Source organism: Syngnathus typhle, linkage group LG11 (assembly GCF_033458585.1).
Source record: "Syngnathus typhle isolate RoL2023-S1 ecotype Sweden linkage group LG11, RoL_Styp_1.0, whole genome shotgun sequence".
NCBI classification, from domain to species: domain Eukaryota; kingdom Metazoa; phylum Chordata; class Actinopteri; order Syngnathiformes; family Syngnathidae; genus Syngnathus; species Syngnathus typhle.
This window is the reverse complement of record NC_083748.1, coordinates 13,911,700-13,929,376: the sequence shown is the minus strand read 5'-3', so window position 1 is coordinate 13,929,376 and position 17,677 is coordinate 13,911,700. Positions and strand designations below refer to the sequence as shown.

Genomic DNA, 17,677 nt, shown 5'->3' with positions numbered 1-17,677 from the left:
TCACCAGGGCTTCATTTCTTTTTCCTTCCACAATTTTGATCCAGTTCAGTGGAGCTTTGGGAAAATCATCATTTTACCTTAAAGAAAACACGTTATAGACATTTTCCCACAATCTAAAACAGTTTGCAGGTGTCTTTATTTGTCTGACATGTTTTTGTCAAAATATCCCAAGGATAAATAAGTAAAAGACACTTTCCAATTGTACAGCTTGAATGCGGATGATTCTTGAAAATCTCGTCAGCGTTATGATGAACTTTCCCCAAATGCAGTCATACTTTGCTGTTTTGACACACCTACTAAATCAAGTCTGTTTTACGTTACGTTTCCCTCGTTGAATGGACTCACTCAGCGACGGCCGCCGCGCCGTGAGGCCTGATTGCTAACAGGCCGCCGAGCGAGCGAGCGCTCCTTCCTGCCCCTTGACGGCAGCCGTAAGAAAAGACAATGAAAAGCTTCTCAACGGGGGTGGGACGATATCTGAAGGTCTATTCCAGTCGCCCCCTCCTTCCCTCCATCCCTGCCTCCCGCGCAAGCCTCTGATCTTCTCTTTCCTCTTGATCTGTGCTTGAGCTTTTTGGTCTTGGGGGGCTTCCAGACTGATATTTCCCATCCAAGTTTGAAGGATGACCTCATGAGGCTCGCAGCTGCCATTGCCACACTAGCACCAGTTAATAGGAACAGTATGGTGCATCTGGAAAGGAATACTTTGCTCTTTCTCTCTCTCTCCCGTCAAATCTTGAATAATTGTGAAGATTGGAAGGATAATGAATGTTTCTTCCAAATCCACATCAGAAACATCATGGGTCCATGCCCATCATCTTCATTCATTTTCTGAACTGGAAGCCTGGATCTATTTGATGGTCTCAGGTGTTTGCCAAGCAGACAATATGGTTGGGTGAATTGCAATGCTTCACCTGCTTCAGCCATAATACATCTTTATAGCTTCTTTTTTTTTAAGCTGTTGCTCAAGTATTTGTTGACATTGACATGGTAGGAATCCGTGTAACACATCGCCAATGATTGCAATGATTAACCCTAACCCGGTCCATCTTGGACATCGCCACAGTGCGAATTGGACCTCCTGTATTCTAAAGTCATGGAAGTCGCCTTTAGCTTTGAAATGTGAAGCGTCATGAAAACACACGTTTTGGAAAGCCACTTTTAATGCAAAGAAATGAATGAATACTGCTTACAAAAATCTTTTAAATAACTGACAGTATAACAGTATATACTGTTTCTATGGTGATCAAATAAATAGTCACTGGATGCTTAAAGGCTTTTAAAAGAAGAGCAACGTCTTATGCCGCAATTGGACCCATAGCTGGTAGGACTGATTACAAATGTCCTCTTGTTGGCTGCTTTTCGTTTCCAGTACAAACAATGGTCTGCACAAAGTGCATTAGTTCTACTGTGTCCTGGCTCAAAGAGCCAGAGCTCGCTCTGCAGACCCTTCTCTGGATTTGTCATGATGGCAATACATCAAAAGCAGCCTTTTCCACAAAATATGACGGTCGAATCTTTTTAGGCCATACAGTACTGACTGTGTTGGTGAAGATTAGTTTGAAGTCAACCTGGATTTGTATCTTAGAATCTTGAAAGTGAAGGTCCAACAAGTGGAGTGGGGGGGAAAAAAAAGCATTAGTTGGAGCACTTCTGAACTGTCTATTTGGCTACCCTAAATGTCTTGTAATGAGGGAGAACCATGTCCGTCCGTCACTGTGCCAAGTTTTCTAATAAACACAACTCCAGCTGCATAGGGCAGATCCTAGGACCATCAAGAGGAACGGTGTCAGGCTCCCGGTCCCACTGGTCTTAGTTTGGACTTGTTTGCTTTTAAAGCCTAAACCGTAGTGACTGGAGGGCTGTGTCTCTGCGTCGCTGCAAAGCATTAAGGGAGCCTGAAAGGAAGTGGCCCTCCTCGTCGGACGGTCTGGGCTGGAACCGTCCGTCGGCCTTTCTCCAACATACAACAGCGGGTGTCCCCTGTGGTCCAGCTCAACCTTGAGAAGCTCATATTCCTTATGTGGCAGCTTGAGGCCAAGAACCGTGCACCCGTGCGTAGAGCTCAGGGCCTGTTCTTCTCTGACCTTCCACTCTCCGGCCTGCCCGCACTTTCCTGCCCTTGTCCTGTTCAACAACTTTGCTGTGGACTCATCTTCAGCCGTCACTCTCACTTCGGTCACCTTAAAGACAAACTCTGTGGCTCCTGGTACCTTGACTGAAGGGTTTCCCTGAGCATAGTGACCAGAAGCTCTCAGGGTGAAGGTGTTCTGGGAGCAAAGGGGGTCCGAATAGTGGCGGTAGATCCCCTCCCACGCTTGTTGGTCGGGATCAAAGTGGAACTCTCTGGTGAGGAAGAGAATGGTGGGGCGAGTTTCACATTGCTGACTTGACCAACGTCCGGCCAAGGAAATAGGGGCTTGCGTTTGACGGGGCATAGCTGGGGGACGTTGTTCTGTGGAGCGGTACACCAGGGCGCACGCTGGGCAAGGATGGATATGATGCTGAAAAGATCAATTGCAAAAGAATTAGTGTGTCACTTCCGGATGCCGGACCTATGTAAACGCTTTATACGTAGCTCTCACTAAAACTCACCAAGGCACTCTGCAGTGGCTGCTGGTATCCTGTTGGTCTATAGTGAGTCCTCTGGGTCCAATCAGTGTGTATGTCCCCTAAGAAGAGCTCCTGGATTTTCTCCCCATGGTTGTGGTGTTGCGTCTCCACCCGAACCAAATCCAGCTCCATCATGGAGAAGCCCAAAGCCGACAGGCACTCTCTTCCCGCACGGGTATTGTAAAGGTCCTGCGGCTTCCCGGGAACCAATCGAGCCAGGCTCGGAGCCACGCAGGACGGGGCCAGCCTGGAGTTCAGTTTCTGCTTGGCTGCCAAGCTGTGGACAACGATGGTCACCCCGCTGAGGTGATGGTGGGCTTCGGTGGCTCCGCGGGTGATCCAGGAGGCCTGGCGGAGACGGAGCTTGCCTCGGATTGCCAGGGAATAGGTGGGATTCTCACACCGGCTGTCGGCATAGTAGTGCTGCAATGCCTGGAAGTGACGAGTCGGGTGGAAGGTATAGGAACGGGTGAGGAACTCTGGGCCTGGACGCACTTCACATCTGAAAAGAGGTTATAGAAGTGAATATATGCAACAGTAAAACAGCTTCATGGATGCGGTGAGGGAAGACTTTCAGATAGCTGGAGTTAGAGCAGACGATGCAGATGTGTCTCATTGACTCTGGCAACTCCAGAAACGGGTCAAGTCCAAAGGGAACAAAGACCGTTTATACTGGACAAGAGCTGGAGTGAAGACAAGGCAAATATCCCTCTCCCGCCACCCAGATCAGATAGATTCCTGTAAGGCAGACGTCTGGAACATACGGCGTGTTCTCAGTGTACAGTGTTTGTTCAGTGAACTTGTCTGGCTGTCGTAAGAATGCGTCCCAACTGTGTTCTGTTTTTGTCTTTGAAGTTTTCTCTGTCTTTGGCAAAGGTTTACCTGGTTGATAACCAGGTCCCATCCAGCCTTGGTGGTGTTTCTGCTGTGATTTTCACTCTTTCCTGATGGTGGCGGTAGTGGCAGTGGGGCTGCCATTGCAGGCTTTCCATGAAGCTGGAGGAAGTTGTGGGCACTTCCCAGAGTTTACTCTCCGTTGCAGTCATCGATGCAACTAAAACACACAAACCATAGCAATTATTCATCTGAAGAACACGTGAGCTTTGATACACGCCGTCGATAGAGTCTTTCTAATAATGATTGATTTGAAATGAGCTCGCAGCACTCATTTTGATGTGCAGCATGGACGTTTTGTTCTCTCCTTGAAATGTTACGGCCAAGCTAAAACTGTAACGTTAATCCCCGTGCAAATAGCAGCGGTTATATTGTTTGACTTGCGCCGCACACGTGCTTGATCTCGCCGCATCGGCTGCCGCGTGCTCAAAGGCGCGTCTCGAGACCCAAAGCCAAGATCCCATTTCAGCCGACAAGGATTTTCTGATTGCGTCCTTGTGATTTTGCAACAAGCGTAAGCCGCAAAGTACTGCAAGCATGTTCTCCCAACTGTGCTTGTTCTCCGTGCGCAATGGTGATTTCCTTTCGCTGTTGCTGCCTCACTTGGCTCTTAGATTCCGAGAGTCATCGTTGTGTGACACTTTTATGCCAGCGGTTCCTCCCTCGAGCCTTTGCATGCACTCTGACCCACAATGAGCTGTCAACTGTTAAATCCTTGGATGAGCAGCAGATCTTTTGACAGTCTCCTGGGATTAAGGAATATTGAGACGTTTATGATGTCGACTCACATGTGGGAAATTCCAACTGGAATGCAGATTTTTGTTTAAGACTTATTTGCACGCTTGTGTTTTCAGATATTAAGGCGAGAGAGCGTGAAGATGAATGCAGAGTACAAAGTGCATTGCATTGCTTTTTGCAATCAATCCTATTAAATTCATGCAGAATCGAGAAGAGTCATTTCGACGGAAGCCGATCTGCTGAGACTACAAAACAAAACCCAGAATCAAATTCTTCATCCGGCAGGTCTGTTTTGTGTTATCGATTGTCTGTAGCTGCAAAGCGGTCATAGTGTTGAATGGTGTGACCAAGGGGAAAAAAAAGAAAAGAAAAGAAAAGCGACGTGTCGTCATGTCGGGCTTTGCCGTTGAAGTGTGTTGTTTGCGCCAAAAGCACCAAGTGGTATGGCGCCTTTCCCAAGGTCACGTGTCATTCCCTCGCTTGGATCTTTGCTGCGCCCGCCGCATATGGTTGCATTTAGAGCAAAAGAGTCAAGAAATGGACTCGTAAAAGCAAAGAGCTTAGGAAGGCAGAAATGCTCATTGAGAGTTTGGAAGTATTCCTCTCCAAAGAGCGCCTCGCTCAACCACAAGCGGGATGACGACGTCATGCGCATTACGCCGCCCGCGACTTCATCTGGAGACAAAGACAACGTTTTGCACTTCATTTCCTACTCAGCCAGTCAACCAGCGTTAGACTTGATTTGCATTTCTACTCCATCTTTACGTGGCCGTCCGTCCGTCCGTCCGTGTTTGATGGAGCAATCAGTGACTGGTCTATGAATAAGTCTTTCCTGCTGTGGTTCAGAGGTCAACGTGGGATACAGGTGCTGTCTTTGTTGAAGAAAATCAAACAGCTGCAACTGTCGCTTTTGGTATGACGGAGGAGTTTTGAAGGCACACAAAAAAGGAAATCATTATATCTGATTTGTTGTTGACAAAAAAAAAAAAAAAAGTGCTAGCCTTAGGAAACTCAGCTTGAATTTTTAGAGTAAAAATGGTGCTTGGTTTTATTCATGAAAAGTTTTATCGAAGAAAAGAAAGTCATACTCAACCCCCCCCCCCCCCCCCCCCCCCGAAGAATCCGATTGAAATCAATTCTAATGTATTACAAATCTTGAAATGGTTGCTTCCAAATGTTGCTCCCATGTTTACGTCTTGGATGTCGAAGGCTGGCTTTTAGCTTTGTGGCTTTGCGTGTCGCTCACAGATGATGTCAGGATAGGATTGTGTACGTGTGTGTATACACACTGATTTTTGAATGTGTGTTTTCTCCAGATAAGCATTTGCCACCTTTTTGTTGTGCGTGTGGTTTCTCAGCGTGCACAGGCCAAAAGAAACAAAAGCGTTATTTGTCCTCCCCCATTGCTTATCTTGCGATTTGTTACAATGGGGGGCTTTTTCCACGACATAATCTCCTATCTTGCCCCTTTGATGCAAAATCCTTTCTGGTAAGTTTTTTTCTAGCCTTTTAAAATGTCAAAACAACAAATAATCATTTTTGCAGGGAATAATTAGAAGAAGAAGAAGAAGTTTTATAGTGTAACTAAACATCCTATCTGCAAACCAAAGTCGACACTTTGGACTTGTAATACAACCGGTGCCCATTGTCCTCATTTGTCCAAGTCAGGCCGAGGTCAAGTTGATCTTTTCAAAGCGCCGCAGCTCGGCGCTGTTATTCTAACTTGGGTCACGCGTCCGCCGGGAGGCCACGCCAACGGCCGCTGTTGTCTTTTCATCACACTTGAATCCCCGGGTCTGCTTTATTTACACCAGCGATCAGTGCGGCTTTGCCCGCTGGATGTCAAACTCCGGCTCCTGATGGCCACCAGGCTTGGAGGGAGGGACAAAGGCTTTTAGAAACCCCTAATGATTTTTCTCCTCATCCAATTCTCCTTCATAGGTTGCCAGTAGCATGCTAGACTCTGCGGACAGTCAAATGAGCACATTTTTTCAAAATGTTCCCAATTTGTTTTTTCTCGAGCGTCTGGAGGTTGTGACCTCGTTTGTCTCCTCCACGATCCGTGCGCAGCCCCAAAAGAAAGCACTCATCGTGTTTGGGGGCAATCTTTCTAGTGTGCACCTGGGCAGACGTCTCCTCCTTTCCACCCAGCGAGCGACCCAATGTAATGTCAGCCTCCTGTTATTCCAACCATTAAGGCAGCTAATAGCAACATTAGTTCCAGGGCCACGCTTGCCAGCTCCCAAGCTGCCAGAGTAGCAGGAGAAGAAGACGGCCGGCTCTTCTCGCTCCTCCCTGTTGTCCTTTGAAGACACAGAGCCACCATTCATTCACCACTGCCAGCTTGTGTTTTGCTTCCACCGGAGGCTTTTGAACGCTGACAAATTGCTTCCTTGCGATTAACAAGTGGCTGCGTGTGACATAATCCTCACCAGGTTTGGCGGGCCTGACATGTTTGGAGAGTCTTTATTTCTTTGTTGACACACAAGGCCGCTTTTGACATTTCTAACGGTGGAGCCGTGGCTGGAAGGATTCACGTATAAAGCAGAAAGTCACCGTCTTCTGTATCGCTGACAGTTTGACTATCTTCAGTCATCCATCCATGCCAGCGACATATGCTGCCAGGCAACAATTCCATGCTCTTCCACTGGATGGCAGAAGGTACAATTAACCTCTTTCCACCTGCTGCCATTCGGACAACAGAGTCACATTTTTTTGTGTTCAACTCAGCAGGCCTAGATTTGACACAAAGTGAATCATCCAAGTTAGTCTGGTCTTTTGGGGATGTACTCACCTTGCCAAATCAAGCAGACCGCCGCAAGCACGTGCGCTGAGCGTCCCTCTGACATGACCGCCGCTGCCTTTCAACACGCAACTCTTTTAGATCCCAGAACTCCGGAAGCTCCCGTCAGCAGCAGATAATCATATGTCCTGTGGCCGTGACACAAACATGCATGAAGTGCTCGTGTAATCCTGCACACGCTGCTGCTGCTGTGTCTTCTTTTATGTCCACTTGTTGGCTTCCATGCTCTGGTTGCAAAATGATCAGTAGGCATGCAGCATCTCGCCACTGCTGCTTTCCTCAGGAGTGTGTAGCACACAGTGGCTGGCTTCCACTCAATGCATGTGCTGCAAGTGTGTGTGAGGAGGAGTATAATGCGAGGGTGGGAGGATGTGCGTGTGCATCTGAGGTTGCGAAAGACAGAGGAGGAGAGAAGCAAATCATGGGGCATTCAGTGTGCGTGTGTGTGTGTGTGTGTGTGTGTGTGTGGGACAATATTTTTTGATAGTTTGGAGAATGCTTGCACTTTTTCACTCCCCTTTTTCTAGCCTAAGAGAAACTAGCCTGTCTCAAGTAAATGTGCAAGTGCTCACCATGCCACTTCTAGAAACGCAAGTTCAAACGGTGTACTGTGCGTGTGCGCCACTAAAGACAGAAAGAGTTTGGCTTGTATTTTCACTCGTGAAGGCAGGCAGCACTTCATCACCAAGCCACACATAGGTACATGGAGAATACAGTGTGTGGGATCCTTTGTCAAATCAACAAATATGGTTTCTCACTTGTTAAAAGAGGGAAAAAAGCAACATGGAAAAAGCAATGTGAGCTAGCCAAGCTTTGGAAAAAAAAAAACATCTCACAAAACATGTTCAGATGCAGAGCAGGCGTTGTCCAGATGAGCCAGTTCTCCACAATCTGCAGTTTACATTGGAGTCCAGAGAGAAGTGTTGACCGTGATGTCTGCGGCTCCCTGGGCGCGACGGGCGGGCGGGGCGGCCTGGCGGGAAATTCTCAAACAAGATGTCGCTGTTCAATTTCTTTTCCTGCGTCTACGTCTTAATGCGGCCGCCAGCGACGTAATTGGTCGGCCTCTGCGAAGGCCGGAATCCGAGACGTGGCTATCTTTACCGTTTTCCACCTCAAGTATGGTCACCTTGTGAAAATACCTCTTTTTACTTTCACCTGTTTCATACTTTTGAATTGAAGGATGTCATAATGGCCTTCCATTTTTCTTCACGCTGCCATCGGAGGAAAAAGTTTGGACAAGCCCACAGCTGCACACGTCCACATATGGCACCTTATTAGAGCGCCACATAAACGCCTCAGTCACGTCGATTGTGTTGACTCTGCTGACCACTGGCGTGGAGTTGAGGAAGGCCCTCCAAAGGGAGACTTGGAAGCACATCTACTGCGGGTGGGCTGACCGCAGCGCTGTCAAGGGGGTCCGTCCGTCCGCTCCTGCACGCAACGCAACAAGTTTTTATTTTCAATACACTTTCTGATGGGGCTCTTTTCTTTAGGGCTGTCGTCTGTCTTGCTGTTTCTTCTTCTGCGTTGTTTACGTATTCCGTCTGCTCCGTGTTTGGAGACAAAATAGAGAGAGCTCCTTGGCCCACAAACATGGAACTTTCTATAAGCCACTCATATAAACACCACGGTCACACAAGTATGCTGGTATTTACATCAAGGCACGTGAACACAACAGTGACTAATGTGATGATGGCAAAAGTAGATGTTTGAGTTTGTATGCCAAACACTCTCCAGATTTTTTACATCAACTGTGACACATTTCTCAAGGTTCTGTTCTCTCCATAGCCAATTTCCAACGATGACTTGTGCACTAGCCAAGTGTTGGGGTGCGTTGACGCAAACTTGTTATGAGTCCAGGCAAGCTTCATCTGCACTGCCAAACACTTTCAAGTGAAACAACCAAAACAACCCCCCAAAAAATTGTGTGTATGATGGATGTCCTTTTGCTTGTTGCAACAAACAGCCACGAATGTTGGAGCTGCTCATCCTTAAAGATCAGCATTTCCTTTGGCTAACATTTTCAAGTGCTTGGAATTCTCCTATGTTTTGTGTGCGGTGACGAAGCGAAAATACAAGCAGGCCTTGCAGTTTTTTGGGGGCTCGCAGTGACCATTGTTGCACACTGACGCTCCGGTACAGTGGTGGCAGGGCAGGGCGAGCCGTTGGACAGCCCCAGCAAAGTTTTGCAAGATTGCAAATAGTTTCACACATCTGAAAAATGGAATTCCCCACTTTGATGTTGAAAATAAGCAACAATAGCTCATCAGGACGCCACTAATCGGATTGTTGATTGCCACCTCTGGCTGAGCTTTAACTGGCTGTGACGGACCCCACAGAGAGACGGGAGGGGAGGGGAGGCTTGTGGGATGAGGTGCGAGGGTGCTGGTGGTGGTGGTTGGGGGCGGGGGGGTTCAAGACTGCTGATCTCTGATCCCAGATCTGACAGTGGGCTCCCTCAGGATGACATTGCCAGGGGTGTCAGACGCTTTGATCCACTCTGGGTCCTCTCTGGAATGTGCACACATTCATATAGATAAATACGGGCGCACACACACACACACACACACACACACACACACACACACCTTAAAGGGTTGGCACATAAATAGCTGGCACAGGGAACGCATACAGTCCACAGCCCGCACTATTTTAGAATCAAATAAATCCCCCCAACCTGTAACTAATACCTCAGTGTGGCCAACGACTACGGTGGCCTCGCTCTGCATGTGTGTGTGTGTGTGTGTGTGTCTGTGTCAACGTAGTGGGACCATCACTTGAATGTACACACACACACACTTATACATAAACACACATTTACACACAAACGCGCACATGAATTTACACTTATACACGCAAACCACAGATTCCCATCCACACAAATGCACAAAACCTAAACCCACTTTGGGAGCTTAAGATCAGGGGATGCTTTGAGAAGAATTGTGAAGCCCTTTGAGACTGCTCGTGATTTAGGGCGATACAAATCAGCTTGACTTGACTAAATCGCTCAAAGTCAGACACACACATGCAAACACAGATAGATACACATACCGTAATTTTCGGACTATAAGTCACATTTTTTTTTTCATAGTTTGGGTGGGGGGTGCGACTTATACTCAGGAGCAACTTATATACATATATATGTTTTTTTTTCACTTTTTTGGGCATTTTATGGCTGGTGCGACTTATACTCCGGTGCGACTTATAGTCCGAAAACGACGGTACACTGTATGAAAAGAACCAAAAAAAAAACACAAAACCCTCAAAACAAAATGTACATGTACAAACACAGATACAAAAATACAGTGCGAAAACACATACACAAAAAGTCACTAAACAACATACACCACTTTATAGTGGCTTCATTCATCTTTCTCCTTCCACCTTTGCTGCTTTCCTCTGCAAAGTTATTTTTGCCAAGTATACTAGATAAACAGCACACATGTGCACAGACACACACACATGCACACGCACACGCAACCACTCTGAAAGTGAGCCAGCTGCAGACAGGCGAGGCGGTCCATGCTTTAATCAGCACACATTCACATCTCAGCTTCTTATCTGCAAGAGGCAGGAAGCGTCTCCTATGGTTCACACGTAATCCTTTTGGACCGAGGCCCACAATGCAGACGGAGCGCGTCAGTCAGTCGAGCGCAACCGAGGTGCGACCAGGAGAGGTCTGATGTGCTGTGTTTGGGTTGTGTTTCCATTCTGTGTGCGCTGATGAGGAGATGCAGGCTACGCTAGGCGCTCATCCTTCAATGCCTCACTTGAACGTTTTGATGAGCCACCCAAAAAGTCCCAAATGACCTGTCTCCATCCTTTTTCCAAAGCGTCGGTGCTTGAACAGCCGGTTAATCAGAGGCACGCTGCTTTCCGTTTCTCAAGCCTTTGAATGGGATTGGTCGATATGAACTTTTATTCTCGATTGAAGAGAAAGGGAAAGAAGACGACTTCTCTGACCTGAAATCATCTGAGATAGTTTGGAACGAGGCGAGGGGGAAGACATTTGGAAAATGTATGGAAGGATGTTTTGCAAACGGTCTCCTAGCAGACATGTGTTTGCCTCCTGTCGACTCTCTCTTTCCATACGGCACTTTCAAGCTATTTGTTATGGCATATTTGCATCAGAGCGATAAGAAAGTCTCTCTTCTCTTGTGCTTATTCTCTGTTTGTGCGTCTTTATGCTTTCAATAGGGACAAAGTCAACATGTTGCGGCAGGTCCACGAGAACCGTTGCGGATGGGAAAAATCACAACACTGACGAAAAAGTCATTGCCGGCCCGTAGGCTTGAAATAACGTTAGCCGAAGAGATCGGGCCATCTTGTCTTGTGTTCTTGCAGAATAATGGCTGAAATTAAAAAAGAAAAAAGATTGCACGAAAGACAGGTTTCAGACTATACTACCATTTGTGGCATTTGTGATTTCATTTGGAAGGGCATGAAATGGAAACCATTGTGTTATGGAAACATTTGACATGACATACGTACGTGATAAGATAAAGTTGTTTCATGAGAACAGAAGAGAAGGCGCCACGAGAAGGTTCCCAGCAGGCTCCACGTCAGCTCTCACTTTACTGTCTCCGACTAATCTCCATCGGTGGGACCCCCCCCCCGTTCAAACCATGAGTCAAAATCGCATTTTTTGGAACAGGGCGATAAAATGGAGGATATGAGACACAATGGTAGCTGACCCGGCCACGCCAGGTCGCTTGAAATACCGGAGGTGTGTTTGATTTACGACACGGGGTCTGATCCAGCGCAAGGCCCGTTTTCGGGAAGGCTGGAGTTCTCCAAACGCTTTGGAGTGCAGCGCTCCTAATCACCAGCCACTCGGGGCTACTTGGCGGGAACCATCGCTTTCTCGTCAATACCCAAATGCAGCATGATCTTTTCTTTCTTTTTGTATGACAGGACCTCAATTAGGAAGGTGGAGTGTGATTCTTGTACTTCATCTTGGTGGAAGTATGCATGTTTGTATACAGTGTGTGTGTGTTTGTTCAAGTGTTCCCTTGAAATGCTTCATCATCTGGCTTGTCATCTAAAGCAGCAGTGAAAGCTGGTCTTCGTATTCATTGGCAAGATGCAAGGAAGAGCCGAGATGGTAGTTGTGTCAATAAGGGGCCGGTGTCCCAACCCCTCCCCGTAACCACAACCCCAAGTAACCCTCTGCGACCAGATGTGAGTCGTCATTAAAAGTTCCATGCGCTCGTTTAGGACTGAATGAAGCCTATGCCAATTGACAAGTAGGATAGAGCCCGGATTGGACTCATTCGGAGTCTTTAACGAACCTCACTTGCTCGAAACAGCGCCGTAAAAGATCTTTGCCATTTTTTGCCTTGCGAGATTTTTTTCACAGTCTATCATTCTAGTCTATCCTTGAAGGGCCGCGAGGGGAAATTTGGAGGCTCAAAGGCACACTATAGTTCAGCCTGCGGTCTACCACGAATGCCATTATGTTCCCTACCGGCCCGTCAAGATGCGAAGGGGCCGGCCCCTCACATTTTACATCGACGTCGGCTAGCAAATGACCATCGCCTGGCGTGGCTTCACATACGCCGTCGACGCTGTTGCCGCTCAACAAAGGTTTGGTTCGATTACTTTTCTGTCTGTTGCTCCCCGTCCCACTAATGACCGCTTCAAAGTTTTGATATGCTCAATTAGTAGTGTCAGGTTAAGTTGAGTTCACCTCGCTTTTGCCGCAAACGAGGGGAACTCGTCTGGAATGGAGGGAATGGAGGGAAGGAAGGAAGGAAGGAAGGAAGGAAGGAAGGAAGGAAGGAAGGAAGGAAGGAAGGAAGGAAGGAAGGAAGGAAGGAAGGAAGGAAGGAAGGAAGGAAGGAAGGAAGGAAGGAAGGAAGGAAGGAAGGAAGGAAGGAAGGAAGGAAGGAAGAAAGGAAGGAAATTCCTTGTGCACATTCACAAGTACAGAGCAATGAAATGATGTTAAAAGTGACAAGCCATCCAAGAGACAGGAGAACATCACCTACACCTGACCAAACCATGGCCCGATTTTCATCGATGAAAAAGCTGAAGGGGAGGGCGGGAAAAAAAACAAGTCCTAAGCTTTGCTCCTCTGCAAGGTTGTGGCCCAGTTGCAAGTCACGTCCAGCCCGCCCCCCTGTTCTTCTTTTCAATTCCTACCGGCCGGCATTTTATGATGCTTAATTTATGAAGACACTGGAGCATAGCCGTAATTCGCCATCTGTGACGTCTTACAAAGCCCGCGTGTATTTATGACTCGGACCTCTTTGGGTTTTCTCTCCTATTATTTGTTGTCTGGCCCCCGGGAGACACGCAGCCGCGATACGGGACGGGAGGGAGGGAGGGAATTAAATTACACAAATTTAGTGAGAGAATGCCTTTCATTGTGGGATCCTGTTACTACCCCCATTGCCCTTCTTCTCTTTTTGAAGAAAATGGCCGCTGGAGTAAACGGCGATGGCTTGATGGCGCAGCGTGACAGCGACACGTTGACTCCTGCCTCTACCTACTCTACAAAAACAAACTCATCCCCGGGCCGAATGACACGTTGAGATGATGCCCTTTGAAGGGAATTCTTGACCATGAGTAACTGAAACGTTCACCTGACCTCTAGCACAACATCCTTTATTTAGTTGGCACCATTTTGTTGAACTTCAAATTAGCGCGTGCACACACAAATGTTTTTGACTGATTTTGATCATGTAGGCCTGAAATGGAGGGATCACGAAAGAAAGCACGAGAGGCGTGTTCCCCAGATCACATGGAAAGCATAACAAACGCGGGATTGGGAATTCTTGAAACGCGGCTTACGCATCCGGCCGTTCACAACAGCCGCTAAAGTCAATTCATACATTGGTTTCGAAACACATGACACGCTTGGAACCACGACAATACCGATGGCCGTTTCTTCAATTGTGGAGCTATGACAATGGACTGAAGTGGCGCTCCGGGAATGTTCAAAGCCATTGCGTCCCCAGCACATTCCCTCCCTCCCTCCACTGTGAGCCCAGCAATGTCAAATTCCGCTGGGCTAAGCTAGGTCGCCACGTGCCTGGCGGGGCCACACAAAGAGCCACTGTGGAGACGGGCGTTTGGGAAAAACACCTTCCTCGCTCCCTTACTTTGCTCTGGAGCGAAAACCAAATGGCACATTTCGACCAAGGCCAAAGAAAAGAGTAGTCGATAATATTGTCCAAAAGGTACAAGAATGACTCGAGCTCAATATCTGCCTCTAAATGACAATTTGATTTTTGTTTTGGCACGCATCATTCCGAATCGATTGATTTGGAACAAATCCAAATTGTAGCTGTCTCTTTTTCTTTCTACAAGCGTGAACGAAAGCACGGCACAAGAAGACCATGGAACATTCCACAAGTGGAGAAGTGTATAGTATTTTCCTCAGAGCCCTTTAAGGTTTTACAGGCTTGTATGAAATGTTTGGATTGGAAGCCTAAATGAGTTTGCTTTTGCAAGAACTTGAGCTAGCTGCTCTTTAAGGCCCGTCTGGAAGAAAAGGAAGATTTTGAAAGAGAGGATAATGTGCTGCCAAGACTGCATGAGTGAGCTCATCACTGAATCAGCACAGTGCTCAGCTATCATAAACATTTCATTAGGCCCAAACATTGTTGTGTTTGGAGACCACCAGCTCCCATGTTCTTCTTCTTTTCCGCTTCTCACACAGAACCTCGCTTTTTTCTTCTTTTTTTTTTATATGCTTCCATCCCCTTGTGGCCTGTTCCTCCTTCTCCTCCTCAGGTCAGGGATGAAGAACCTTCTAGGCTTGGACAAAAGTGTCTGTGGGAGTCAGAGTGGAGATCTGGTGGGAAGGTGTCCAGGGTCAGCCAAGCACAGCAGATGTTCAGCTGTGGCTTTGTGATTATCATTCGTCTTCTTTTTTTTTTGGTGGGTGTCTTACCTCCCTCTGCTCCTCCCTCATTAAACAAGAGCACAATGCCAGAGCAAGTGTAAGCTTACGTTTCGAATCGTACTGTCGTTGTCCACCGGCCAGGAAGTAGCCCGCTAAAACACTTATCAATATTAACGAGTGATGGCTAATTCTCGGAAGAAAGGTCAAACATGAAGACTTCTTGAAAAATGAAGGGCCATGAATCTCTTCTTACATTTTTTTTTAGGTGAAAATATAAACACATTTATGGAAAATGTATTGCACAGTGCACATGATGGATATCATGTTTCCATCTTGTGTGTGTTCGCACCTACTGAAATGCTCAGAAACAAATCGTCGGTGAGTTGAAACTGCGTCCAGGAAAGATTCTGTGTGAAGATAAGCGTCCAAAGAATCCACCGCGTGCCCGCCTGCCTGCCTGCCTGAGTGGCTGCCTGCCTGCCTGCCTGCCTGCCTGCCTGCCTGCATGCCTGCCTGCATGCCTGCATGCCTGCCTGCCTGCCTGCCTGCCTGCCTGCCTGCCTGCATGCCTGCCTGCCTGCCTGCCTGCCTGCATGCCTGCATGCCTGCATGCCTGCATGCCTGCCCGCAGCAAAGCGAATGGAAATGATTAGGAGTGATTGAGAGGTTTGGCTGCTTCTTGTCTTTGTGTCTCTGCGCTCCAACATCACATTCCAAAGATGATAAAAAGCCTCCAGGATCCCCAAGAGAAGAAGTGAATAGGAATGCCCCCAAACTGAATCATTCTGGTTTGCGTGTGCTGAAGATTCCCATCGATGCTGATCATGTCTAATCAGCCTGTCATCTGCTCGGCTCCTGACCCCTTGGAATTTTTGCTCCCTTTCTCTTTGCGACTTCTACGTATTTGGCACTTTCATCTGTATCGGATCAGCGTACAACACAGACAGGCAAGATGGTGCCGCCAACAATCGGTCTGTTCCGGACTTTTCAACCGTCTGGAAATTTGCTCGGAAAGTATTTGACCCGGAATTGATGAACTCATGTAACGCACAACTCGGGTGCAAGGTGTTGAAACAGCGTGAAAATTGGGACCGTCGGACCTTGGAGAACAAGTCTGGATGTGCGTGAGCGCGTGAGCGCAGGGGGCAGACAAAGGGCAGAAGGGATTACGGAGGCCCGCCCTGGATAACACGCAGGTGGCTCACAATGTGTCTCGGTCCTTGATTCCTGCTCCTCCGACAACGCTGTGCACACAAACATACACGGACACACATATCCTCAAAGGCTTCACAAGTCGGTACGGGCGGCGGATGTTTACTGGGGGAATCCGAGATGCGGGGATGGGGGAAATCTCCCAAATAACATTCCTCAGCATGAATTTCCAATGTTGCCGTAAAATGCCACTCCGACTGTCTGATGGTGCTCGTGGCGGGGGGCTTGACGTTTATGGATGGTCTTTTTTACCGCTTGTCTCCAGGAGGGAAACGCCACCCCCACCCACCCTCACCCTTCTGAGTAGGTCATGGGACAAAGTGCACATCCATCATGGCTTAGCGGCATGCATTCATAATGTTGGAGGAGGTGGATGTTAGGATTAAGGAAGTGGATGGAGTGGCTTGGGGTCAACATTCGGGTGAAGTCAGCGAGCGAGCTTGGTTCAAGATGAGGAGGGGTTTTTTTTTTTCTACAGGAGGTGGGAGAGTCATGGTGAGTGGATAAGACTGCTTAGAAGCGGTCCAGATATGTAAGAGCATTATGAAAAGAGCATTTTCAAGAGCAAGCTTTCAGTGGATTATGCTCAAAGGAATTTGAATGAACAAGGCTACTGCTACTCCGGCCGGCTTCCTCCCATATATGCATGGCTCCGTGTGTACATAGGTTGACAATAAGACAGAAAATAAATTAAAAACAATGCCAAAGTTGAAAAAGAATAAAAACAACAAAGTCTGTAAAAGACGGACAAAGTTGAATATTGGAGGCCTTTTTTTTGGGGTTGCTCTACTGCACCACCTGTAGTAAATGTGTGTTTTATTAAAGTAACATTTGAAGAAATCGAGCCAACTTCTTTGTATGGTTGCCATGCTACTGGGAGTGCGGTGCACAAAACAAACTACCACTATATCGCAAATGCACGATGCTTGCCTTCGTGTGTCTTCCATCCACTATCACTGAGGCAATACGTGAGTGTGTGTGTGTGTGTGTGTCTGTGTGCACGTGTGCGTCTTTACTGTTTTCGCAGATGGAGCTTTGACATGGTCTGGATAACTGAGATAAATTACTCACACCACGACTCCGCAAATGGGGAAAACAGCGTCTGCACGCACGCGCACATGCACAAGCAGGAATGTCTTTTTTTTTTTTTTTTTTCTCGATGAAGAAACAGCAGGTGGACTTCCACAATTCCTGGTTAAAATGATCCTTCGAACTTTAACTGCCTCCTTGTGGACAGAATGGTCATAGCAGGTCTAGGCACGTGAGAAAATAAATCTCGCAAAAGATAGATTGAATAATTCATCCATAAAGTGAATTAGAAGTGGACAGCACACACACACTCTTATCAAAACACACTTGAAATTGAATTTATTGCACATTTAAAGAAAAAGAAAGTGACACAATACTCACTTCAATCAAATTACAAACAAAATGAAACGCTCACCTTCCTGTGGCGGCCGTGACGTCTGTTTGAACTGCATAGATTAATTGAAAAAAAAAAAAAAAATCAAATTAACATTAAAAGCAACTACATCGCGACATGTTTGAAATCATGGCACACG

The 17,677-nt window shown here is 47.2% G+C and overlaps 1 protein-coding gene across 1 annotated transcript; it reads right to left on the bottom strand.

Annotated features, from left to right (window-relative positions):
- Positions 1–1,145: 1,145 nt before the first annotated feature.
- apcdd1l (adenomatosis polyposis coli down-regulated 1-like) lies at positions 1,146–7,436 on the bottom strand. Its single transcript, XM_061291944.1, has 4 exons — positions 7,040–7,436; positions 3,496–3,667; positions 2,596–3,115; positions 1,146–2,504 (listed from the first exon to the last, which is right to left on the bottom strand). The coding sequence occupies exons 1-4, from the start codon at positions 7,092–7,094 to the stop codon at positions 1,731–1,733; spliced, it is 1,521 nt and encodes a 506-aa protein (XP_061147928.1). The 5' UTR covers positions 7,095–7,436; the 3' UTR covers positions 1,146–1,730.
- Between the last annotated feature and the right edge of the window lie 10,241 nt (positions 7,437–17,677).

Coding starts and splice junctions, on each gene's coding strand:
- apcdd1l (XM_061291944.1), bottom strand. CDS start 7,094: ATGTCAGAGGGACGCTCAGCGCACGTGCTTGCGGCGGTCTGCTTGATT. Junction 3,668..7,039: donor GGTCTGCTTGATTTGGCAAG/GTGAGTACATCC, acceptor TGTGTGTTTTAG/TTGCATCGATGACTGCAACG. Junction 3,116..3,495: donor GGGACCTGGTTATCAACCAG/GTAAACCTTTGC, acceptor ACCTCTTTTCAG/ATGTGAAGTGCGTCCAGGCC.